At 38.8% G+C, this 26333-nt stretch overlaps 1 protein-coding gene across 1 annotated transcript in view; it reads left to right on the plus strand.

Annotated features, from left to right (window-relative positions):
* Window positions 1–23600, plus strand: part of LOC132267384 (MACPF domain-containing protein At4g24290-like) — a 58306-nt gene extending 34706 nt beyond the window's left edge. Inside the window, exons 4-7 of the mRNA XM_059768552.1 lie at window positions 8184–8252; window positions 8742–8928; window positions 21583–21749; window positions 22563–23600. Of these exons, the coding sequence (XP_059624535.1) occupies window positions 8184–8252; window positions 8742–8928; window positions 21583–21749; window positions 22563–23246 (1107 nt within the window). The 3' untranslated portion in view covers window positions 23247–23600. The remainder of the gene's footprint in view (window positions 1–8183; window positions 8253–8741; window positions 8929–21582; window positions 21750–22562) is intronic.
* Window positions 23601–26333: the final 2733 nt, after the last annotated feature.

A 26333-nucleotide genomic window follows, 5' to 3' on the forward strand; every position in this document is an offset into this window, starting at 1 on the left:
TTGTCAGTGTTCCATGTTTCATTTATATAACTAATGCAATCAGCTATGAAAGGAAAAATAAAATCTACAAGAAAACAGAGGGCTAATTCAAGCTAGAAAAATTAGCTTAAACACCCACAATTCAATCCCAAAGAAAGGGAGAGGTAAAAGGCTGCTACAGACTAAAAATATTAATAATACATCAAAAGCTGCTGAATACAACTTGGAACGACCCTTTTATAGGACACAAGGGATGGCCTAGCAAAGATATAATCCTAGCCCTTTAAATAAATGTAATCTAATAGCTAGTATTCTAATAAAGATCTAAAAATTACAAAACAGACCTTTAGTAGTCACATGATTCACTTAAAAGGCACATGACTTATAAAATAATACCAAGTGACAATAATATCCTAAGCATGAAATAAAAACAGATTAAAGACTTATAAATGACTCAAGACTCAAAAAACAATCACATAATCAGACTGATCATCAGCTGCACCAATTTATGGAAACTCGGTCGCGTCTTCTTAGAGTGTTCAACTATTTGAAAATAGTCTTCTTCTACTTGCTCTGTATCAGTCCCTCCAGGTGAGAAAGCTCGACCTCGAGTTAGGATCATCCTCGCTCGAAGAGTCACCTTGATAAGGAATCAAATGACGAACATTGAACACATCGGATGTCTTGATGTGGCTGGGAAGCTTCAACCTGTATGCATTGTCATTAATCCTTTCAAGTACTTCATGCAGTCCAATCTTTCTTGCACTCAGCTTGTTGTACTCGATAGCCGGATATCATTGTCATTAATCCTTTCAAGTACTTCATGCAGTCCAATCTTTCTTGCACTCAGCTTGTTGTACTCGATAGCCGGATATCGATCTCTAGTCAAAACAGCCCATACATAATCTCCCACATCAAATGTCAGACTCCTTTTACCCTGGTTGACATGTTCTTTATACCTGTGATTGGTCTCTTCAATTTGCTGTCGCATCTTGTTATGAATTTCTTTGATTTGGTCTACCAATTCTTTAGCTTTTGAACTCACACGGTCCCATTATTGGAAGTGGAACCAGATCTAAAACACTTTTCAGATTCTGCCCATAAACAATCTCAAAAGGACTCATCTTAGTTGTTCGATTTCTGGAACAGTTAAAAGCAAATTCTGCATAAGAAAGAACTTGATCCCACTGTTTCAAATTATTTCCAACGTGACTTCTAATCAGATTTCCCAAACTTCTGTTGACAACTTCAGTTTGCCCATCAGTTTGAGGACGATAGGCTGAACTAAAGTTCAAATCAGACCCCAATTTCTTCCATAGAGTCCTTCAAAAACAACTGATAAACTTCCTATCTTGATCAGAAGTGATGGACTTTGGCGCACCATATAAACGAACAATTTATTTAAAGTATAAATTAGCAATTTGAGAAGCATCCATAGTTTTCCTGCATGGTATGAAATGTGCCATTTTAAAAAATCTATCAACAACAATAAAGATGGAATCCATACCCCTTTGTGTTCTAGGAAGTCCCAGCACAAAATCCATACTAACATCTGTCCATTGAGAAGTTGCAACAGGCAGAGGCATATATAAACCAGCATTAGTATCTCCACCTTTTGACACTTGACAAATTTGACAGCGATCAACAAGCCTATTGACATCCCTTCGTAACTTTGGCCAAGAGTATTTTGCATCAACCAAGGCATAAGTTTTATGTCTGCCGAAGTGTCCCTCATTATGTAGCTGAAGAAAGATTTTCTTTCTTAAAGAAACAATTAGGAATGCACAATTTTGCTCCTTTAAAGAGAGAACCAGATTGCAAGCAATAGTCAGTCCTCTAGCCTTCCACTACCTCGTTGTGAATCTTTCCAAAGAATGGATCAACAACATACAAATCCTTGAAGTATCAAAACCCACAACCTGAACTTGCGTAGTGGATAGTAAATGAGATCTTCGACTTAAAGCATCAACCACCTTATTGCTGCAAGTATGCTGCCCATTTGCCATGCCGACGATTCAACGTATACTGCCCATTTATGTACGTCAAGGCCTCATGGTCAGAATACAATACAAACTCCTTTTGAATCAAATAATGCTCCCAATGGTGTAGTGTCTGCACAATAGCATAGAATTCCATATCATAAGTAGAATAATTCACCTTTGCACCCCTTAACTTCTCACTAAAGAATGCCACAGGTCTTCCTTCTTGGCTAAGCACTGCTCCTATGCCGATCCTAGAAGCATCACAGTGAACTCAAAAGACTTTGTTAAAATCTGGCAAAATAAGGATAGGAGCTTCAGAAAGCTTTTTCTTAAGTAATTGGAAACTTTCTTCAGCTTCAGTGGTCCACTTATATGGTCCTTTCTTCATGCAACTCGTAATTGGTGCTGCAAATGAGCTGAAATCCCCGATGAAACAACGATAAAATTAGGCTAACCCATGAAAACTACGAACTTCATGAACATTTGCTGGACTTGGCCACTCAATGATAGCTTGCACTTTGGACTGGTCCACTTGGATTCCTTCTGAGGAGACTTCATATCCCAAAAACAGCACTCAATCTGTCATAAAGCTGCACTTCTTTAAGTCTATGAACAAATTTTCCTCCCTTAGAGTAGTCAAGAGAGCTTGTAGGTGTTCAAGATGTTTCTTTTCGGAAGTGCTATACACAAGAATATCATCAAAATATACCACAACAAACTTCCCAATATAAGGTTTCAGCACACGATTCATCACTCGCATAAAAGTGCTTGGTGCATTTGACAAACCAAACAGCATAACCAACCATTCATACAACCCCTCACGAGTTTTGATAGCTGTCTTCCACTCATCTCCGGGGCGAATTCTAATTTGGTGGTATCCACTTTTGAGATCAATCTTTGAGTACACTTTGGCTTCCGAAAGATGATCTAGCATGTCTTCTGGTTGAGGGATAGGAAATCTGTATTTCACAGTAATTTTGTTGATGGCTCTACTACCAGTACACATTCTCCAACTCCCGTCTTTCTTTGGTACCAATAAAGATGGTACAACACATGGACTCAATACTTTCACGCACATAAGCCATCTCCAATAATTTTGAAGCTTGCCTATTAAGCTCATCATGCTCTTTAGGACTCATTCAGTAATATGGCTTGTTAGGTAAAGTAGCTCTGGCCACTAGATCAATGTGGTGTTGGATGACCCTCGTGGGAAGTAATCCATGGGGTAAATTTTGTGGCATAACATTAGCAAAATCCTCTAAAAGTGGCTGAACAGTAGCTGGACAATTTGTTCCTGCAAACTTCTCTTTACCAATTACAACATATACCACGCCACTCTCCTCCAATTCCTCCTCAAAATTGGCCATAGAGAGTAAATTAACACCCTCCCCCAGTTTAGTTTTAGGTATAACTTCTTCCTCTTTAGATGGAACCAAAATTATTTTTTTCTTATCTTTATAAAAAGTATAAGTGTTTTTGCAGCCATTATGTTGCACTTTATATCAAATTGCCAAGGTCGACCGAACAAGACATGGCATGCTTCCATTGCCACAACATTGCACCATACTTTATCAAAGTACCTACTACCAATATATAAATTAACTAAGTATCGTTTAGTGACGAATACCTCATTGCCTTTCTTAAACAAGGAAAGTTTGTAAGATTGAGGATGTGCTTCCACCAATAGCTTTAACTTCGTTACTGCCTCTTGAGAGATGATGTTTTCACAGCTTCCACAATCTATGATCAGCTTGCAAACACAACCACCAATGGTACAAGTAGTTTGGAAAATATTATGTCGCAACCAATCCTCAGGATCTTTGTGTTGTGGTGCTATAAAGGCCTTTCGCATCACAAGAGAAAGCCCCGTGTCTCCTCTAACAACAGCATCCTCCTCCTCATCATCATCATCATCATAAATAGGTTCTTCTTCACCACATTCTTCCATAAGAAGCTGCTTTCCATCATGACTATTTGCTTTTCGACATTCAGCTGACTTGTGTCCAGGTGCTCCACATTTAAAGCACTTAATTCCTGCTCCATTAGGCTGCAATTTAGCACTAGTTGCTCCACCACCTGGCCTTGATTGAGGGGCTGCATTGCTGCCACTTTGAGATTGCCCCCTAGAAGTTGTAGCTCGATTAGAATTAAACTGATTATTTGGTGCTCTATGTGTCCGTCTTGCTTGCGGAATTTCTGCGGCTTTGGCATGTTGATACGCTTGAGAAACATTCCAAATATCTTGTTGAATCAGTATATCCTGCAGATTAACTCGTAAGCCCCCTATATACCGTGCAACCGTTTGCTCCTCACTTTCATTTAACTCATTCTTGAGAACAAGTCCAAAGAATTCCTCTGCGTAATCGTCAACAGTCCTGCTTCCTTGACGACAATTGTGTAGCCTTTCAAACATTGACCAGGTATAGTTGTAAGGAAGAAAAGTCTCCCTTAGCTTCTTTCACATCTTTTCCCAATCAACAATCTTGGGCTTTCCTTGCCTTTGTCGCGCCATAATGAACTGATCCCACCAAGTTGATGATGCTCTTCCTCTTAGTTTCACAGCAACCAATTTTACCTTTTTGTCCTCGGGTACACCCTTAGGTCAGAGATTCTTTCCACAGTGGTTAACCAATCAATGAAACCTTCTCCATTCAGATCTCCTGCAAATTCTGGAATTTCCACCTTAAAACCACCATCCCAACGCCTTTCTTCATATGGAAAAGGTGATGGTTTTGGTGCTGCGTTTCTGCGAAAAGGATTAACAAATTCCTCTTTGAAATTGTCGTCCTCAGATTCGACGCCATCTTGAGAAGGAGCTGGGGTTTCTGCAACCCGCCTGGCTAAAGCTTCAATCTGCCTTCTTTTATCTTTTATCACTGCAAGCACTTGTTGTTGATCAACTGATGTGTCCTGATTAGACCGAACAGCTGGTCGGCGAGGTGGGTTTCTTCTTCTTGGTGGCATGTTGCAAAACCTAAGAGAGAAATCTGATAGACCTACACAAAACCAATGGACCTGATACCAACTAATGCAATCAGCTATGAAAGGAAAAATAAAATCTATAAGGCTCCGTTTGGTTAGATGTGTTGTACAGCATAAAACGGAAGCAAAGATAAATTAAAGATATTATGTGGTTCAGCCACTAGAGCCTACATCCACGGCACAAAGAGCCCGAGGGACTACATCACTTTTATAATACTCTCTCAATTCATATACAATACAATGGTGGAGACTCCTTTATATATGAGAAGAAATTATGAGAATGGAAGGAATTAGAAAATAGAAAATAGAGAGTATTTTTCTCCATTGATTCCTCTATAACACAATAATAGGAAACACCATCTTCACTGATTTCCTCCACTGATTTCTCCATTAAATCTTCAATACTCCCCCTCAAGTTGGAGCATGAATGCCCAACTTGCCATTGAGATGACGAGTAGTAACAAGTGTGAATGATGAAGAGAGAAGACGAAGAACAATGCTATTGAACACACTGGCAACCCAAACAAGTCAACAAAAACTGCCGAAGACACGGCAAAGACGAAGACAATGCTATCGAATACACCGGCAACCCAAACAAGCCGATAAAAACTGCCAGAGACACGGCAAAGGTGAAGAACATTACTGCCGAACAAATCGGTAGCCCAAACAAGTCACAAATAGCACTGAGAAACCCTTAGCAACATTTCAAATGCTAAGGGAATACCCCATAACAGGGGTCCGAACCTAGGAAGAGAAATTAGGCTCTGATACCATGTTGTAAAGCATAAAAAAGGAAGTAAAGAGATAAATAAAACCAGTAGAACACACATAGATATTACGTGGTTCAGCCACTAGAGCCTACATCCACGACACACAAAACCTAAACGGCTGCATCTCTTTTATTCCATTCTTTCTTAATTCATATACAATACAATGGTGGAGACTCCTTTATATAGGAAAAGAAATTACGAGAATGGAAAGAATTAGAAAATAGGAAACAAGGAGGATTTTTCTCCACTGATTCCTCTATAACACCAAATCTTCAATAATAGGAAACAACATCAATTATTGAAAGATTTTCCTCCACCGATTTCTCCATTAAATCTTCAATAGGATGGAAATAAGCAAGAAAAGAAAAGAAATGGAAAATGAAAGAAAAGTGAAGTGAATGAAAAGAAAAGTTATTTTCTAGCAAGCAGTCGGTTAGCATGAAAATTTATTCAGGAGAATTGTACAAAAATATTAGTTTGTTAGTTTGGATAGCATGAAAATGAAAAGAAAGTGATTGTGCATACCAATTTCAAATACTAAAAAAATAAATGAATTTGTGTTTGATGATGTCTATTTTTAGCAAAGTTTTAGTAAAATGATGAATTATTAAATTTAATAATATAATTATTTATATTCATTTATATTGTTTAAATTAAAATAATACGTCAAGACTTCTTAGGTAGAAGTTAACTATTAATTTAATAGAAACAAGGAAGCTTAAAAATACAAAAAAAAATAAATAAATAAATAAATAAAATGGGCTCATGGACTCATTGGCTTTCAACCAAAGAACACAAAAAGAGCAAAATGTATATTATTCTCTCCATATAGTATTGCAAGAGAACGTGTTTAGAAAGAATTGCCTTTTAGAAGTCCACTAAAATATAAATTGTTAGAGAACTTGCCTATTTGAAACTCAGTAGAAAAGAAACTTAGTTAGAAAAGAAAGAAGTTGGTTGTTTTAAGTTGATGGATAAAATAGGAACGTCAAATAAAAAGAATCATGAGAAAATATAATTTTCGTGTGCTTTGTGTGAGAAAAGTTTTGGGGGGAAATAGTCTAATGCGGGAAACTATATTTTCTATTACGATTCTTTTTCCATTTATCCAAACTCTAAAAAAATAAAAAATAAATTTCTCTTTCCTTTCTTTTCTAGTTGATTCCAAGTAACCAAACGGAGCCCAAGGGAAAACAGAGAGCTAATTCAAGCTAGAAAATTAGCTTAAACAACCACAACTCAATCCCAAAGAAAGGGAGAGGTAAAAGGCTGCTACGGCAGACTAAAACATTAATAATACATCAAAAGCTGGTGAATACAACTTGGAACAACCCTTTTATATGACACAATGGGTGCCCTAGCAAAGATATAATTCTAGCCCTTTAAATAAATGTAATCTAATGGCTAGTATTCTCTCCAGCAGAATAAAGATCTAAAAATTACAAAACATACCTTAAGAAGTCACATGACTCACTTAAAAGGCACATTTCTTATAAAATAAAACCAACTGACAATAATATCCTAAGCATGAAAACAGATTAAAGACTTATAAATGACTCAAGACTAAAAAAACAATCACATAATCGGACTGATCATCAGCTGCCCCTATTTATGGAAACTCGGTCGCGTCTTCTTTGAGTGTTCAACTATTTGAAAATAGTCTTCTTCCACTTGCTTTGCATCAATAACTCTTTTAAAATATATAATAGATCATGAATGTGTCAATTTGAGATGCTATCTAATATTCTACAGTTTGATTCAAAGTTCCTATATTTTTTGGAACTCTTTAGTATTTCTATAATTTGTGCAAAATTGTGTATGACTTGATTCTACTCAATGAAACTGTATTACTTGCTTTGGCTGAAATCACTAAAAATCTCCATTTGTTTTGAGTATCTTTTATACATGGAGTAAATGGTGAAGCTTTACTCTCAGAAAAATGAAAAAAATTACGGCTAGAATTGGTTGTTTGGTCAAAATTTACAATCGATTGACTGAAGCATGTGAGAAATTCATAAAGTGTAACTAGATACTGCAATTTATTCCAAAGGGATGAGCATGGAGACTCTATGTTATTGAAATAGAACTGTGAAACTTTGACTAATATTTCCTTTTGATATAGAGTACCAAAACATGCAGTGGAATTTTTAACTTAATTGATAGCGTTTGATTTTTTTTTTTCTTTTAAATGAAAATTTTTGTTGCAGTTTTCACTTACAAGTTTTCGTCATAATCAAGCTCGAGCTTGGTATCCTTATGTTTTCTGAAGTATGCTTTCTTTTTTATTTATCATCTCTTAAATTGTTTCTGCAAAGTGATATATACAGCATTCTGATAACTTGGTTACTGTTGCAAGCTTTAATTATTATTAACAAATAACCTTTTAGCAAACATACCTCGATATTGGTTAGAACTTCTTAACTCACATCATTATTTCTGTTTTTAACTCACATCATTATTTCTGTTTTAGCTTGAGATCAAGGAACATGGGCTGGCCTTCATGGGCTCCGGGACAACGAGTTCTTTCTCACAGGATGAGGTGAGATTTTTTTGCAAAATATAAAAATTTAATTTGGTCAATTTTGTACAGGTAATTTTTTTTTTTTTTAATTCATATTATGACAGTAAACGGGATTTGACTGAATGCTTGATTCCTCGTTTCATTAATTTCTCGTTGGGCACAATGTTGCATGTACCAAGATAGCAAGTGTGATTCATGCTTTATATTTCCATGAGTCTCCAGATTAAACATATCACTTTTTCTTCTTCTTGTTTAGTTCAATATTTCCTTGTTTAATGTGTTCATTGTAGTTCTTATTTACACTATTTTACTTGAATGCCAACTCCAGAACCTCATGTTTTCCAAATTTGACCCCAATGGATATGTCAGATTTTGAGACATATATCACCCATAATGCATGCAGTTGATGTTTCTACGCACACGGCAGTGATACATGTCTAAACAAGGTTTCAAGTAAACTTGGGGCTGAGTTCACTTTCATGAACCTCATGTATTATTCTAATGCAGGATATTACATTCTTCTGGAAGAGAAGAGGTGGAAACAATAACATGAACTTAACCCATAATAAGTGGTGCCAAACCGTCCAACTTGAACCAGATGTGATCTCAATGTCTTTCATCCCGATTTCATCGTTATTGAGTGGAATTGACGGGAACGGATTCCTGGTTCATGCCATTAATCTCTATTTACGTTGTAAGTAAGATTTCCATCTTTGTGCAATTAGAATTTTTATTTTTGCTTTGTTGTTTTCTAGTTAATTTTATTTTAATTAAGAGTATTGTAGTCTCATATGTAGAGATGGCAACATCCCATACCTTCATTGAGTATATGCATTTGAATACTTGTAAAAAAAGAAAAAAAAAGTATATGCATTTGAAGCTTCTCCGACTTAACCTGAACTGTAGCTGTGAGGATGAGAATATTCAAATGAAAATCAAGTGAAAGAGAAGCATACCTGAATGATGAATGAAACATGAAAGTGTGGTGATGGAGATCAGAACCGTGGGGTTGAGAATCAGAAAAGCTAATCATGGTTGTTGGTATATGGGATTCACGGGGGGTGGTGGTGGTAAAGTGGAACTTATTGGATATATTCTGATGTGTGTAGGGAACGGGGGGAGAGAATCCAATAGATTTAAATTTCTAACCCATTGAATATGTTAATACCAACACTTGTCATATTCACGCGACGGTAACTAGTGAAAGCAAAGAACATGATGGGTTTGGCAAGGATTGACTGCTTGGAAGAGAGATGCTAGATGTTAAGAGATTAGCTAATGATATATTGGATAAATCAGAAAATCGGGTAAAAGGGAAATCTAGATAGGTTTGTTGAGAGAATCTCATATAGGTTGGGAGAATCTCTCCATTTCTTTCTTATTGTTGTAACAACAAACAAATAATTTTGTTGAGAGAATCTCTCCATCTCTCTCTTATTGTTGTAACTATAAATACACAATAGGACACCATCATTTCTGTGTGGCGAAAATTTCCCAAATTCTTAACTTATCTTTCTTTAAGTCATTTTAATGGACAAAACTAACCCTCTATACCAAATCCACCAACCATTGAATTGAATATTCGAGTAGAACTGATTGAAGAAGAAGATGATGATGATAGGAGTGGCAGTGTGTTGGAAGCCATCTCTGAACCGTTGAAACAACAATATATGTGTGTGTGTGTGTGGTGTGTGTGTGTATATGTGTGTGTATATGTGTGTATATCTACACATATATATAGCAGATTCCAAGTTCCAAATAACTCTTCTCCAATTTTTCTCTCTACATATATATACCTATATCCATATATATACCATTGGCATGATTTTAACAGCAAATTTGAATCAATTAGTACACTTGAATGCTCCATTTCAGACAACATCAATCCCATACTACCACGCTCGAATCAATCAGTACAATAAGAGCGTTAACACCAAAAATTATCAGCACATCAAATTCTAAACAACAACTGTGCTTAGTGTATCATTTTAAAATGAACCTGTCAATACAAAAATTAAGTATGGCACTAAGGAACAACTCTGTTCCGTCTCCAACGGGCCTTATTAGATCATCGAGGTGAATTTCTTGGGACAATCAATAGTGGTCATAAACTCCTTGATTTTGCTCAACAAATTGAAGGTCCCGACCAAGTTGACATGGACGTCACGATCCACAAGAATAATAATAATAATCTGAATTTTTCCCAATTTAAACCAAGATCAACAACATAATCTTCTATAATAATAACTTATATAAAAAAAATATATAATCATCTATAATAATATCAAAATCAAACAGTACAGTGTTGATTGGTGCCAAGGTAGAGCATCCTCCTCGTTGAGCAGAGTATACTAATTTGTTTTGGGGTAATTTGGAAAGAGAATATAAATAAAGACGTGGTGAATCGAAGCTCTGCATTTTAAAATTCAATTGCATATATATATATATATATATATATATATATATAACCACACACCAGCACACAGTAAAAATTGAAGTTCTATTTTTCCAATTTAGTTACATATACATATATATATTTGTATATATATAATTACACACCAACACACAGTAAGCTCTGTTTTTTCTTTTCCTCAAATGAAGAAGCTCTGTTTTTTCAATTTAATTGCATATATATATATATATATATATATATATAACCACATCAACACACATACAGTAGGAAGCAAAGCTCTGTTTTTTCAATTCAATTGCATACATATATATATATAACTGCACACATTGATACGCTTGCAATAGTATATACCGACACACGTATAGGAGGAGCAGAGGTGAGCAAAAAAGGTACCGTTTGACTACTTGGCGTAGATGTCATATCATCGCCGCCGATTTGATTGTCTCCGACGATCAGTGGTGGTGGTCGTTGTCATCAGTGAAATTTGTAGAGGGTTGTCATGATCCGAGGGTTAGATAGAGAGAATCTGGCGGGTGAAAATAGGGTTAGGGTTAGAGAAGAGTGAGAGGTGAGATTTGCGTACAAAGAGCCAATGACATAAAAGAACCAAAAAAAAAATTGCATACAAAGAGGGGAGATTTGCGTGAAAGGGCAACTCAGTATTTTAAGTGTTCTGATATTTTACTTAAAAAATTAAAAAATAATGGAGGGCAAATTAGATTTTTTATAGGTTTTTAGGCTCTGTTTGGATCCCATATCTGACAAGGAGATTTCATTGTCCAAAAATAGGCCAACTTGTATATGGGTTGTCCTTATAGCAAACCTCAGGGGTGTCAATGTACTTTACCCAATTTTATTTTATTTTATTTTTTATTTTTTATTTTTTTTTTATCTCACAATTTCTCTCTGCTTTCTACCACAATCTGATCTCATGGCCTCCGATTCAACCTCCTCCACTTTTTTTTTTTTGATAAGTAAGATTTTATAAAAGGCGCTCAAAAGGGGAGCGCTCCGAAAGAATACAACAACCGACCTAGATGACACTATAGCTTTAAGCTATCCACAAATCCAAAAGAGAATCCATTGAATTACAGTCCCCCCATTTACCCAAAAGAATAAAGAAGTAAGAATACTGTATTTAATAGTATTTAACAGCCCAGATGGGAAGACTCCTCTCCCTCAAAAAATCTCCTATTTCTCTCACGCCACAAGCCCCACCAAATACAAAGGGGAGTGGCCCTCCAAACATCTCTGACTCGGTTCTCCACTGTACACCCTTTCTAAGTCTCTAACAAATCTACTTTGGATTCTGAGAACACCTATGTAAGACCAAAAGCACCCAAAAACATAGACCACACATCCCTAGCCATCAAGCAATAACGAAGAAGATGGTTGACATATTCACCCGTTGTCTTGCACAGACAACACCTGTTGACCACAACATGCCTTATTTTTATAAGATCATCAATAGTTAGGATGCTTCCCCAAGCAGCGGTCCAAGAGAAGAAAGCAACCTTCAGTGGAGGTTTCGACCTCAAAATGGCCTTCCAAGGGAAAAGGGGGCTAGGCTCTCCAACATACAATTGTAGAATGACTTAACCTCGAAAACCCCTCTAGAGGTGCCCTCCCGAAGCATCTCGTCCATGCCCATCCCTACCACCACTTGGTTATAAATGAAGGCTAGAAAGTCTGACACTTCCAAAAGTTCCCAATCATGGAACTGTCGACGGAACTGCACATCCCAAGTCACCTTCCCATTATTGAGTCAATAATAGTCAGCAACCGTAGCACCTCGAAGCACAACAATTCGGTAAAGACGCGGGAATTTGAAAGCTAGAGCCAAATCCCCACACCATCTATCTTCCCAGAACCTGACAAACCTTCCGCTTCCAACCTTGAACTGAATACGTTTAGAGAATTCATCCCACCCTCTACGAATTAGCTTCCATGAGCCCATTCCAACTGGGCTTCTAGCCTTGTTTGAGTGCTACTCTCCATCTCCCTCCCCATAATGACAAGCGATAACGCGCCTCCAAAGCTTGGTCCTCTCTCTACCAAACCTCCACAACCACTTGCCCAACAACGCCTTATTAAACACATCCAACCTTCGAATACCTAAACCCCCCTTCTTAATAGGGGAACACACTCTTTCCCGAATAACCAAGTGGTATTTGAACTCATCTCCTAACCCGCCCCACAAAAACTTCCTTTGAATCACATCAAGTCTTCGAATAACTGACTTGGGCATCCGAAAGAGCGACGCGAAATAGGTCAGGAAATTTGAGAGCGTGCACTTCATAAGAGTAACCCTCCCCCCTTTGGACAAATATTGCTTCTTCCAACCTCCAAGCCTCCTCTCAAACCTCTTAATAATCGGATCCCACACAGCAACTCTCCTTGATGAGACTCCCAAAGGAAATCCTAAGTAGGAGATCAGGAGAGAGCCAACACCACACCCCAGAGTATCAGCCAAGACTTGGATATCCTCCACCTCGCCTACTGGACAATCTCACTCTTCCCAATGTTAATCTTCAACCCAAAAACAACTTGAAAGCAGGCCAACACACACTGTAAATACCTTAACTGAAGGAGGCTAGCATTACAAAAGACAATAGTGTCATTTGCAAAGAGCAGGTGGGAGATGACTAATTGATTCGGAATTTTACCCACTGAGAATCCTTGAATGAACCCAAGCTGCTCCGCCCTCACCATCAGCAGCTAAAAGCCTCCATGACAATGATAAACAAGAAGGGGGAAAGAGGGTCCCCCTGCCTTAAGTCACGAGAACTAGCAAAAAAACCAGCTGGGGATCCATTCACTAAAACCGAGAACCGAGCAATTGAAATACAGAAAAGAATCCACGCCCTTCACTTCTGCCCAAACCCCATTCTCTCCATTAAATATAACAAAAAATCCCAACAAACATGATCATAGGTTTTTTCGATATCCAGTTTGCACACAATCCCCGGAATACCACTTCTCGCCCTTGCATCAATGCATTCACTAGCAATCAAAACTGAATCCAGAATTTGATGCCCTCCAACAAAAGCATTCTGGGAGTCCGAGATCACCCCATCTAGAACTCTCCTCAACCGAATGGCTAAGAATTTCGCAATAATCTTATATACCGCCCCAACAAGACTAATGGGTCTAAAGTCCTTCGCCTCACCGCTCTTGTTGGGGACAGGAGTAATGATGGAAGCATTGAGACTCTTCTCAAAAGAGCATGAAAAAAAAAAAAGAATTGATTGCCCCCATCACCTCAGCCTTCACCACCTCCCAATTCTGTTGAAAGAAAGCCAAAGTAAACCCATCTGGCCATGAGCTTTATCCCCATCACAACTCCTCAAAGCCACCAACACCTCTATCACTCCCCTCTCTTCCATCACCTATTCCAGGAATCTCAAATTTGGCACAAGTATCTATCAAGCTTGATAGATTAAATTATTTGTTGTGGAAAAACTAACTTCTCCCCATCCTTTATGGGACTGAGATGTTGAGTATGGTTGATGGCACAATCACAGCTCCACCAACCACTATCTCTGAAAATTCTGTAGTGGCTCCGAATCCAAAATACCTTGAATAGAAGAAGAAAGATCAGATTCTTCTTAGCTGGCTACATGCTACGTTAACTCATCAAGTACTCGCACAGGTTGTGGGTTACATGACTTCTTATGATACATGGGCAGCCTTAGATCGTGCCTACATTTCTCAAACAAATGCTAGGTATTATTAGATCAAGCATGAACTTTCCAATATTCGGAAAGAATCTTCTTTAATCACTGCATATATGAATCGTATCAGAATGATGTCAGATGAGCTGTCTCTTATTCAGCAGCCCATGACCAATAGGGATTTGATTGGTTATGTCCTTGACGGACTCGATCTTGACTATGATGTTATAGTTAATTTTGTTTAAATTATGTCTATTTCTCTTTCATTTGAAGAACTTTACAACATGCTTCTTAATTGTGAGAAACAATTGGAAATCTATCATCAACCAAATCCAGATCGTGAAACTACTGCTCTCTTCGTGTCTGGTGACCGTAATCATGGAAATTCTTTCAATCGAGGAAGAAGGCGTAACAATCAACATCACACTCATAACAATCAGCATCGCTCCTCTCACAATCATGACACTCACAGAGGCGTTTATCGTGGTCGTGGTAGCGACCTCCAACCTACTCTCAAAATTCCATCTCCAATTCGCCTCTTATCTGCCAGATTTGTAGCAAGGTAGGGGTCATGGTACGCTCACATGCTATTAATGCTACAAATATGCACAACAACATAATCATCTTCCTGTAGATTTCTTTGCCATGAGTTTCTCCTCTCCATCAGATTCCACATGGTTTCTTGATTTTGGTGCTACTAATCACATGACACCTGATGACTTACACATGGTGAACCGACAAACATATACTTGTTCAGATCAAGTCGTGGTCACAAATGGTAATACCTTACCTATACGGTCCTGTGATATTGTGGCCCAAATTTGGTGCCGGGTCGCGTTGCGACTCGCTTATGACTCGACGACCCGTTGGATGAGTTTTGTGTGGGTCGTGGACCCTAATTAGTCTCTTGTAGCCCGATATATAAGGGCGCTTAGGGTTTGGAGTGTGGGTAGAGAGAGAGACTGGGATTCGGAGTGGGGGGCTGAAATCTTGTAATCTCCGATTTTATATATAGTGAAAACTTTTGCCGGATCCCGACCGTGGACGTAGACTGTAGTCGAACCACGTATAAAGCTTTGTATTCTTTGTGTGGTGTGTTTACTTTTCTGTCGTGATTCTTGATTCAACTTGGGTTTGTTGCATTTGTCATAACAAACTGGTATCAAAGCTTTCGGTACGAAGTAGGGATGTTGTCCAAGTTTTTGGAAATTGAGAAGTTTACGGCAAAAACGATTTCAACCTGTGGCGGGTTAGGATGCAGGCTTTGTTGGTTCAACAAGGGTTATCCAAGGCGCTGAAGGGGAAGGATGCATTGCCAGAAAAGGTCAAGGGATACAGATTATAGTGCCCAGAGGCTTCGGGAAAGAAGATACTTGTTAGCAGGGATGCGATCTTTCATGATTCTACGGTGCTTACTCCGCAGAAGGAGGTAGTTGATTCAGGGAAAGCTCGAGGTGTCAATGAGTAGGTGGAGCATGTAGAGGTTCAATTAGAGGATAGTCCTGTTCAGTTGACTCACAAGCAGGTGCAATTTCGGACTGAGGAAGATGTACAGTTGCAGCAGTATAGTGTGGCTAGAGACAGGCCTAGGAGGGATATTAGGCCACCCGAGAATTATGGGTTTTCACATACTGATTCGGTTGCTTATGTACTTAGTGTGGCAGAGTATACTGATGAGCCATGTACTTTTCACGAGGCCATCACAGGTGGAGAGTCAGCACAGTGGTTTGTCGCCATGAGTGAGGAGATTGAGTTTCTTCATAAGAACTAGACTTTGGAGCTAGTTAAGAAGCCTAAGAGCAAGAAGATTGTGGGCTGTAAATGGGTCTTCAAGAAGAAGGAAGGAATTCCAGGGGTGGAAGATGCGAGGTACAAGGTACGCTTGGTGGCGAAGGGCTATACACAGAGGGAAGGGGTGGACTTCAATGAAGTGTTTTCTCCTATAGTGAAACATAGCTCAATCCGGGTGTTACTTGCTATAGTTGCTCTGTATGACTTCGAGCTTAAGCAGCTTGATGTCAAGACTGCTTTCTTGCATGGTGAGTTAGAAGAGTAGATTTATATGTATCAGCCCCCATTCGCTATGGCTTACGGGACGAAGGCTGTGATCCCGATCGAGTAAGCAGTACCCACTGCCCGAAGCTTAACGTGGGATAAGAAGGAGAACGATAATATGCTCGAGTTCAACCTCAACCTGATAGAGGAGAAGCAAGAGCAAGCAGCCATTAGGCTTGCTTCATATCAACAAACGTTGATGAATAGCCATAACAAAAAAGTCAAGTCTTGGGACTTCAATGCAGGAGACTTGGTCCTGAAAAGGAAAGTGGGAATCATCCCAAAATTGGAACCTCCATGGGAAGGGCCATACAGAATTACGGAAGTCCTAGGAATGGGGACATACAGACTCGAGAAACTCATTGAAAGGCGAGTAGATAAGCCTTGGAATGCAACCTACTTAAAGAGGTATTACCACTGAAACGATCAAAGAAGGCCCTAAGCCACTATCTTTCTTCTTTTTTGTCTCTTTCTTTTCCCCTTACTCTTTGAGTAAGGATAATGTAATGACGACAATACCAGCCACTGAAAGGCCCAAGAGGCAACTAACGATTTCAGCAAATCAGTTTTCGCCATGTTTATTTCGATCGCACGACACTTAGAAAATTTTCACCAAGAGTTAAGTGGCAAGTGGCACTACAGGCTAATCGCTATACACTTACAAAAATTTCACAAAAGTTAAGTGGCAAGTGGCACTACAGGCCGATCGCCAGACACTAAATTTTTTACAAAAAGTTAAGAGGCAAGTGGCACTATAGACCGATTGTTAGACATTTAGAAAATTTTCACAAAGTTAAGTGGCAAGTGGCACTATAGGCCGATCGCCAGACACTTGGAAAATTTTCACAAAAGTTAAGTGGCACTCGCTAGACACTTCGAAAATTTTCACAAAGTCAAGTAGCAAGTGGCACTACAGGTTGATCGCCAGGCAGTTGAAATTTTTTCACAAAAGTTATAAGTGGCAATTGGCACTACAGGCCGATCACCAGACACTTAGAAAATTTTCACAAAGTTAAGTGGCAAGTGGCACTACAAGCCGTTCGCCACACTTGGAAAATTTTCACAAAAAGTCAAGTGGCAAGTGGCACTACAGGCCGATCGCCAGACACTTAGAAATTTTTTATTTGTACTAGTGAATAACAGTAGAAAGATCGTAAATAAAATAACATTAACATGTTTCAATGCCATGGTCAAAAGTATTACAAAAATTGCCCTGAGCCGAATCTTTACAAAAAAAAAAAAAAAATTGAGAAAAGGAAGTGCATGACCTAAAAGCTAGACAACATTCTCATTGCCATCCTGGTTGTCCTCATGAGGAGGAGACTCCAGATCCACCACATTCTCAGGTTAAGCTAAGGCTTGACCGTTAGAGGCCAGACCGGATACCACCTCAGCATGCATAACAAAGATCCCCAAAGCACAATTGGCAAGCTGAGGAGTAAGGACAGGAGGAATGTTCATAGAAGTTGCAATATCCTTGCACTCTCTGAAGACAAGCTCAGCATGATCAGGAGCAGGATCGGGGTAGATGCCCGAAGGATCGATCTGTAAGCCATGATCGTAGTCGTCCGAATCCTCATATGACTTTCCATGTCCTTCGGGAGGAGAGCAATCGGTAAACCCATCTCTGTATCCTTGAGCATATCTGATGGCCCCAGCTCGAGAAACGAGCATGGAGAGCCTTAACACCACCCTCCACTCTGCTCATCACGCCTAGCAAGGCAGCCCGATCATCAGAAGCCTTCCTCTCTACAGCAATCCGAGTGGATCGCTCATCTTCAAGAGCACCCTAAAGGTTGCCCTTTTCCTTCTCCAGGTTGGAACGTTTGATCTCTGACTTCTTCGGCTGAGCCTTAGTCTTTGTTAGATCAGCATCCAACTTCTTGCAGCCAATGATCAGCTATCTCAAAGGCCTCTGCACAGTAGCTATTCCAAACAGGGTCTGCATAGCCAGAAGAGGCATCTATTCCACTTAAGAGTATAAACAGAACAAGCATAGAAATACCGCAAGGAAAAAATAAGACATCAAAACAAAGTTACCTCCATCGCCGAGAGAGGGAACTGAGAAAACATTTCCCTCCGGGATAAATCCCTCTGCACCTGAACATCATGGGGGGTCCACATGTGCTGATAAAAGGCCAGAGCCGTTGACCCGTGTTTGAACATGGTATCATTAACAGTAACTAGAGGCCTATCCGTTCTGATCAGTTTTGGGATCTATGGGGCAACCGTAACAGGACCGTGGGCAGCCCTGGAGGAAGACCCAACGGCCCCACCGGCTGTACCAGTTCGAACAGCTGCCCCAGTCTGACTGGCTGGGCTTTCCGAACGAACGATCCTCTGCCTTTGGGCCAATGGGACATCATCATGAATCTTATTATTCGCCTCAGAGGACGGCCTTTTCCCTCTGGATCTTTCTTGAGCGGTCAGCTGGTGCTGAATTGAGCCAGTTTGACTAGCAGCAGCAACCTGACTAAGTCGCGGATAACGCCTGTTCCTGCTGAACGATGGCATCTGTAACTCATCCCTGCAAATTGCCTCAAAGGAAATGTTATCGAGAGACTCCGAAGTCAGTAGTCCTGGGGTCGAAGGGACACTGCACCACACGTTCTGTTCCAAATAGCGAAGCCTGGCCCTGCAAATGCTATAGTCCAGAAGGTTATATGGAACATTAAGGTGATAACAGACAAATGAGCAGAAGCGGGGAAGGCAGATTTCACAAATGCACTCGCTCTTATGTTTTTTATACTTGACATGTAGGGGAACAGAACACTTATTAAAGTCAATAGGGATCGGATAGCAATTGGAAGATGCGACCTTCCAATCCCCCCTAACAGCTATGATATTCTTTTTCCAACCGCCGACTCAGGATTGCCATTGCAGAACGCTCGATCAGGAATAGGAAAAAGATGATAGTACATCTCAATATGGCAGATCCTGCACATTTTATAGCAGAAAAGGAGATCAAGGATGGTCAGATCCAGATTTCTTTGTTGGTTAAGAAGCATGAGAACGGACATAATCCTAAAGAAATTAGTATTTACTTGATATGGCGAGAGATTTAACTTATTAAGAACGACGTGGAAGAAGGGGTGTAACGGAAACCTAATTACGTTCAAATGAAGGGCGGAGAAGAGGATCTCCCCTTCCGCTAGACCGGCACCAGTTTTAATGTTGACATTCCTTGGACAGTGTCTAAGATTGACATCCAACGGGATCTCACACAGGGGACGAAGGACGTCGACGTCAAGTACCATGGTGGATATAACAAGGAAAACTCAACAGAAAGGGAAAAGGAAAAGACAGAAAAATAAAGGGTAAAAATTTCCGGAAACAAAAGAGGGAACAAGACTGACCTTGAAAAAACGGAGAAGAAGAGACGCGAAAGCAGAAGAGCTCGCCACCAGGAAAGCAACAACCTCACCGGAGAGAAATCCTTTCGACCGGAGACGGGAAAGAAGAAGAGAGCCAGAGATGAAAGCAACCAAGCAAAGGAAAGAGATCAACCCGGATCACACTTATAAATGAGATCTAGCTCGGAGAACGAGGGAACATAGTAGTCAATACAATGATGACATCACGAAGACCAAGATCTGGGAAGACAAGTCGGCAGTTTGTATTTCCCCCACATCATTTCACCAAGCCGTCATTTGCATAGATTTCAATATCATTAATCTCTCCCTAATTAAAATAGAGCAAGATTAGGGGGCAGGTGAAAGGGCAAAAATAGCCCCAACACCATTACCAATAGAGGGCCTCCACGTGTAATCAAGCAGGGTCACATTCAAATGGCCAATTGAGCCGAAAGAATCAAAAGGCCCAAGTAATAAACGAATGGAAGATTGGGCTAGCCCGAAATCAGAGACACGGCCCATCAGTCCAGCAGCTCGCACGACATGCTTCCAAAGTAGGTCAATGAAATGGGCATATAAATATAGAAAGATAAGGAAAGAGGAGGCAGAGTGTTTGGTGAAAGAGAAAAACTTTCCATCAATAGAAAGAGAATTTTCTTGCATCTACAACTACAACCCCCTTTTCCAAAAACTCGGATTGTGGTAAAAATAAGAAAAATTAAATCAAAATTTTAACTTACACATCCTTAAACTTGAACCACTTTTTTTTTCGGTTATACTCACATTCCAAAGTTCTTTAGGGATCATCCTGCACACGAACACCAAGGTCTTCATATATATATATTTTACTTATCAAAAATAAAAATAAAAAATTTCAACCACATATTGGTACGGTACCATAAATAACATGCATTTTATAGAACATAAATCTAGAGTTTTCTTTATTGACACTAAAATAATAATAATAATAATATCAAGGTCTCTAGCATAGGAAATTTCCAGGCATTCATAAAAATTCAAACTTTAAGGGAAAATGCTGCTGCTCCCAAATTAACCACAAGTAACAATACTCATTTATTGCATGTTTTGAACAAAATAATAATAATAACAATAAAACTTCAGCAGACACGAGGACGCATCTTCATGAAAATTTAATTCCAATGCCCACAATAGCGTTAGATTGGCTCCCTGAAGAAAAAAAGGTTTTTTCTTATGTTAGTGTGGACTAAAGTTCGATGGTTATTTTCATGAAATCAAGAAAATAAATTCCCTATCGGCCCATCAAGCAGTAATTTAGCATGTTGGGCTACTTATGCTTAATTGATCTTTGCATCAACAATTTCTCAATGTTAAATGGGTCAGGATATAGCTGGTAAGTGGCAGATCTCCTTTGTTGGAACATTAGGACATGGTGCCATGAGTTGACCCTTGTGAAAATAATATATTTGCTATTTTTAAGTGTATCAAGGAAGTTCTTTTAACATGTGGTCTTTTGTGGTTTTTCTTTGTCTGAATCCTTTTGAGACTACCAGTTTATATTGTACCATACATATTTGTTTATTATACGGAATTATAATTGTATCTGTAATTATATGCTTGTTTCATGATGCTACGTTCTGCCAATTACGGTTACTTCTCTAGGAGAGGGTCAACAAACACAGCTGTCTGATATGTTTTGCTTACGATACTTCATCTGCATATTTTGCAGATTAAGCATAATACTTCTTCATAGGAGCTTCATGCTCTTCTAAGATCATTTTTTTTTTTTCTGTTAATCTGGTTAATATTTGCAGTATGAGTCTTGCAAAATTTAAATTGCATTCTTTTTAAGCTTGTGAATTTTTGGGATGCAGATAAACCTCCAATTGAAGAACTTTATCAATTTTTGGAGTTTCAACTTCCAAGGCAGTGGGCACCAGTATTTGGTGAGCTTGCTGTTGGTCCTGAGAGGAAGCAGCAGGGTGGTGCATCTTTACAGTTCAGCTTTATGGGTCCCAAGCTCTATGTGAACACAATTCCGGTAATGCTCCCAAGGGACTAATTAGTTCTTTTCTGATGGGGGTAATATGTTCCTTGATGAAGAAGAGAGGAATTGATATTCATGGATCATATTTGAACTCACTAGTCTTAATGCTTACGGGTTTTACCATTCTTGAGTTTTGAGATCTTTGTTGGTCTTCTTCCTTAAAGTTAAAATTCTCCAATCAGGAGTGAAGATGAAAGTAATGTGGTTGATTGAAGCGAAGTGTTTAGTATTTACTGGGGAAAAAAACGGACGTTTTCTATAGGTTTCCACCTGCTTGGTTTAAAATAACATTCTGACTCGAGGCAAGTTCCTTGAGCTGTTGAGCTGATTGATATAAGTGGAAACACTCCACACCCTCCCAGCACACTTCTTGTCTTTTCTTTCAAACAAACCCTGAGCCCTTTTTCATTTCAAAAACCCTAAAATTTTGGTCTGGTAATGTATTAGTTCTGTGCCAGACTGCTAGACCATCCTATTTTTCCTTGTAGATTAGCAAATGCGTTTTAATCTCTGTTAGATCTGGCCTGTCGTAAGGATCAACAGGATTTAGATTTTGTTTCAACATGGTTCTGCTTAACCAGAAAACAGTATTGCAGGTTTTATTGTTTAAAAAATGTGTGATTTTGTATAAAATCTTGAGATTATGCAGCTACCCGTGTGTGTGTGTGTGTGTGTGTGTGTGTGTATAGGCGTACACAATTTCCACCACAGCTTATTGCTTTACTACATCAACTAGAGAGATGCATGTCCAAAGCAACGAAGTTTCATATGATTATTATATTATTCTAATTATTAATTCCTTGACAGGTAGATGTGGGTAAGAGGCCGGTTACTGGACTTCGACTTTACTTGGAGGGAAAAAGAAGCAACTGCTTGGCTATCCATTTGCAGCACCTTTCCTCTCTACCTAAAAGCTTCCAACTTCAGGATGAACTAAATGGAAACTCCCGTAACTCTTATGACCGCAGGTACTATGAAAAGGTCCATTGGAAGAGCTTTTCTCATGTATGCACTGCCCCTGTCGAATCAGATGAGGATCTGTCCATTGTTACTGGGGCCCAATTTGAAGTCAGGGAGTCTGGTCTGAGAAAAGTTCTCTTCTTAGGCCTTCAATTCTCCAAAGTTACTGGTGCCATAGCAGTGAAGAGACCTGAATGGGATGGTTCTCCCGTCGTGACCCAAAAATCTGGACTTATCTCCACCTTGATCAGCTCACATCTTTCAACGAGCCAGAAACCCGCGCCACAGCCAGCTGATGTGAACATCAATTCTGCTGTATACCCAGGCGGCCCACCGGTGCCAGCACAGACGCCTAAACTTCTTAGGTTTATTGATACGACAGAGATGACAAGGGGACCACAGGACCCACCCGGGTACTGGGTCGTTTCTGGGGCAAGACTGAATGTTGATAGGGGGAAGATATCACTGCGTGTCAAGTACTCACTCTTAACTATGGTTTTACCTGATGAAGAGGTGCCATTGCAGTCCTAGAAAGCTATCGGTCAGTATAAATTGAAGGAAGGATGATAAATACTACTACAGAGAGAAAGCGGGTTGGTGGTAATTGTTTCTGATGTGAAAAGAAGCAAATTTGTCCTTTTACAACTTGTGGAGGAGTTTATCAAGATATATGGAAGACGAGAATTCGTGGGGATTTGCGGAGGTCATTGTACATTAAATTTGTCATGTGAATGCTTTATTTGTTTGTACATTTTCATGCTGTTGCACATGTTGTGGTTACTTGTAATTTGGTTTTTGTCATAGATGTGGTCATTTGGATCTAAGGAATTCTTTCACTCTGCAAATTAAAGATTCAGTGGCCGGCCGTTGTTGATTAGGCAAGAAGGGTTGCACTGTCTGCGTGTCAGTAATCTTGGTGCCTGCCATCTATTATAGTTTTACTTCACTAGGTTGGCCGCTGGTGAGGTGGTTGAGATAATATGCCGCCAAATTTATACCCACCTAGGCTTGCATGAATATTTTCCTTTTAACAAGTCAATGGGAGGCAAAAGCCGTACGTTCAAAAATCATTTCGTGAGTGTGTGTGAGAGAGAGAGAGAGAGAGAGATCCAACCTCTTAATTGTTCCGTACCTTAGGGATGGCAACATGACGGAGTTAGGATGGGTTTGATTAAAGATCTATTCCGTTTTGTTACAAAATTCGTCATATCAATTTCGTCCTAATTTCATGACGGGTTTGTAATTAATATACCATTTCCGCTCATACTCCAGTAGACAAAGTACTGACTCTACTTTTGTGTACTCTATTTAATTATAAGGGCGGGGTGGGTTATGTCCCTTTTACTATGTAGTTAAAAAATATAAAAAAAAAAAAAAAAAAAACCTAACCCAATGTGCTCAAATTGGGTTGATAAATAAGCAGCTTCAATTTTTAAAGGGCTTAAAATCATTAAACCTCAAAACTATAATTTTTTTTATCATAAAACTCTAATTTGTTTGTAAAAATCCTAACAGTATTATAAAGTTATCATTTTGCCCCAATAACAGAGGAAATTGCCATTCTTATTACTGTTTGCTTGGGCAAGGTAATGGGGGTAATGGCCGACAGTAACAGGGATCGAAGCACCAAAATGAGCCCATTTTGTTTGTAGTTTTGTATTGTTTAATGTATTAAATATACCATAATTAAATAATACAGAATAGTAACTTAACGGCAAAAGGAGATTTAACGGACCACAAACTATAAAATAATGGATTAAGTGTATTAAACCCTCTTGAACTATGAGGCAATTGCAACAAACCCCCTGATTTAAAATATACCTCCCTGAATTATGAGGCAGTTGCAAAAAACCCCCACTTAAGTACACGTTAAACAATTGTTAACAGAAAGTTGAAATTACTAATTTGTCCGTAAATTAAATGACATCCTTTTTTGTGCTATCCAACTTCAGTTCGTACACACACACACATACATATATATTCAAGTATGGTTATTTTGTGCCAGTTTGTTGTGTTGTTCATTTCCTGATTTCTTATCCTAGTGAACTAAGCAAAGCCTAAAACCTTAATTAATTGTTAGTTTTGAATATGATACACAATAACGAGCAATATGAACTCAATTGAATCATCCGTCACCTACTAGTTTTGAATATAATAATATGAACTCAATTGAATCATCCGTCACGTACAAGGCTGCAATACAAATCAATCACCTACAATACTCCATAGCAGTTACATATATCCATGGCCAGCAATACAACCAATCACAATATGAACATATGAGCATATAACTTCAAATGCATCCGTCACCAACAATTCAACCAATCACAATCCAAAAAATCAAACCCAAAAATAACCAAAAGCCCACTATTTTCCAGTTGCTTTCATCAGATAATTCAGTGACAAACCCAACCCCGCACTAATCCTTATCGAATAAAGGGTTTTAGAGACGGAGCGATTTCTCCAATACTTGCAACAATGCCGATCGCACTATCTGATTGCCAAAGAGGAGACTATTGTAACCAAACCGTTGCAGTGAGATTGGTCGGGATTTTAGCTTTCTCAATTGAGAACTAATTGTGGGCAGAGCTGAAACAAATTGCAAGTAGATAGAGAGATTAGTTAGGGCTTGTTTGGCTCAACGAAGGTGGGAGGAGATATATATATATATACATATGGAGGGTTTGTACATAAGGGTCATTTTTGGCAATCTAAATTTGTGCCAAGTGAGTGTATCTCACGTGCCTTGCTCTAACGTTAAATTTGGACGGCCATTTAACGGTTTGGGTTTTTTTTTGTAACAAATGGGATAATTTAGGGAGTCAAGTGACAATCGGATAGTTCAGGGAGATTTATTGAAAAAGAGAAGAGAGTTTAGGGGGTTTAGTGCATTTAACCCTAAAATAATATCACATGTTCATATAATAATAATAAATTAATTACATGTTGACAATATAATTAAATTAAATAATACAATTTGTTAATAGAATAATATATAATAAAGTAAACTGATAGGACGGTGAATAGTAAAACACTCTGTGCCTTCATTTTTTCCCGCCCTTTATTTGCAATTTTCGGCGACTCACACATTATATATTCTAACTTTGTTTATAATTTCTAACAAACTATAGCAACACATCTCTCTATCTCCCTCCCTAGAATTTTTTGGCCAGATCGATCGTTCTTTGGAGAGAGACATTTGTGTTTGTTGTCTTCAAAACCCTTCTTTCAGGTAGTAATTGGTTTTAGATTCTCATATTTTAGATTACTAAAAATTTGTATAATTAATTGGATGCGTCATATTTTTCAGGGGTTAAGTGTTAAAAAAAACTCCTCATACAGTGTTTTTATAAAACTAATCCATATTTTTTGAAAATGTGCATGTTATACCATAAAATTCAAAAAAAAGTACAAATAAGCCCCTCTGACCACTTTTTGACAAAAACTAAATATGAAAGTCTTATTTTATCCTTTTGATTCCCATTTTGCCCCACACCCATATGTGCATATACTCCCCTATACCCCTCTCTCCTCTCTCTCTCTCTCTCTCTCTCTCTCTCTCTCTCTCTCTCTCAGGTTAGGGTTTGCTGGGATGAGGCTTTCTGTGGTTTCTAGCAT

This window comes from Cornus florida, unplaced genomic scaffold (assembly GCF_030987335.1).
Source record: "Cornus florida cultivar Cherokee Brave unplaced genomic scaffold, ASM3098733v1 CherokeeBrave_3.0.0_Hap2_Chr07, whole genome shotgun sequence".
NCBI classification, from domain to species: domain Eukaryota; kingdom Viridiplantae; phylum Streptophyta; class Magnoliopsida; order Cornales; family Cornaceae; genus Cornus; species Cornus florida.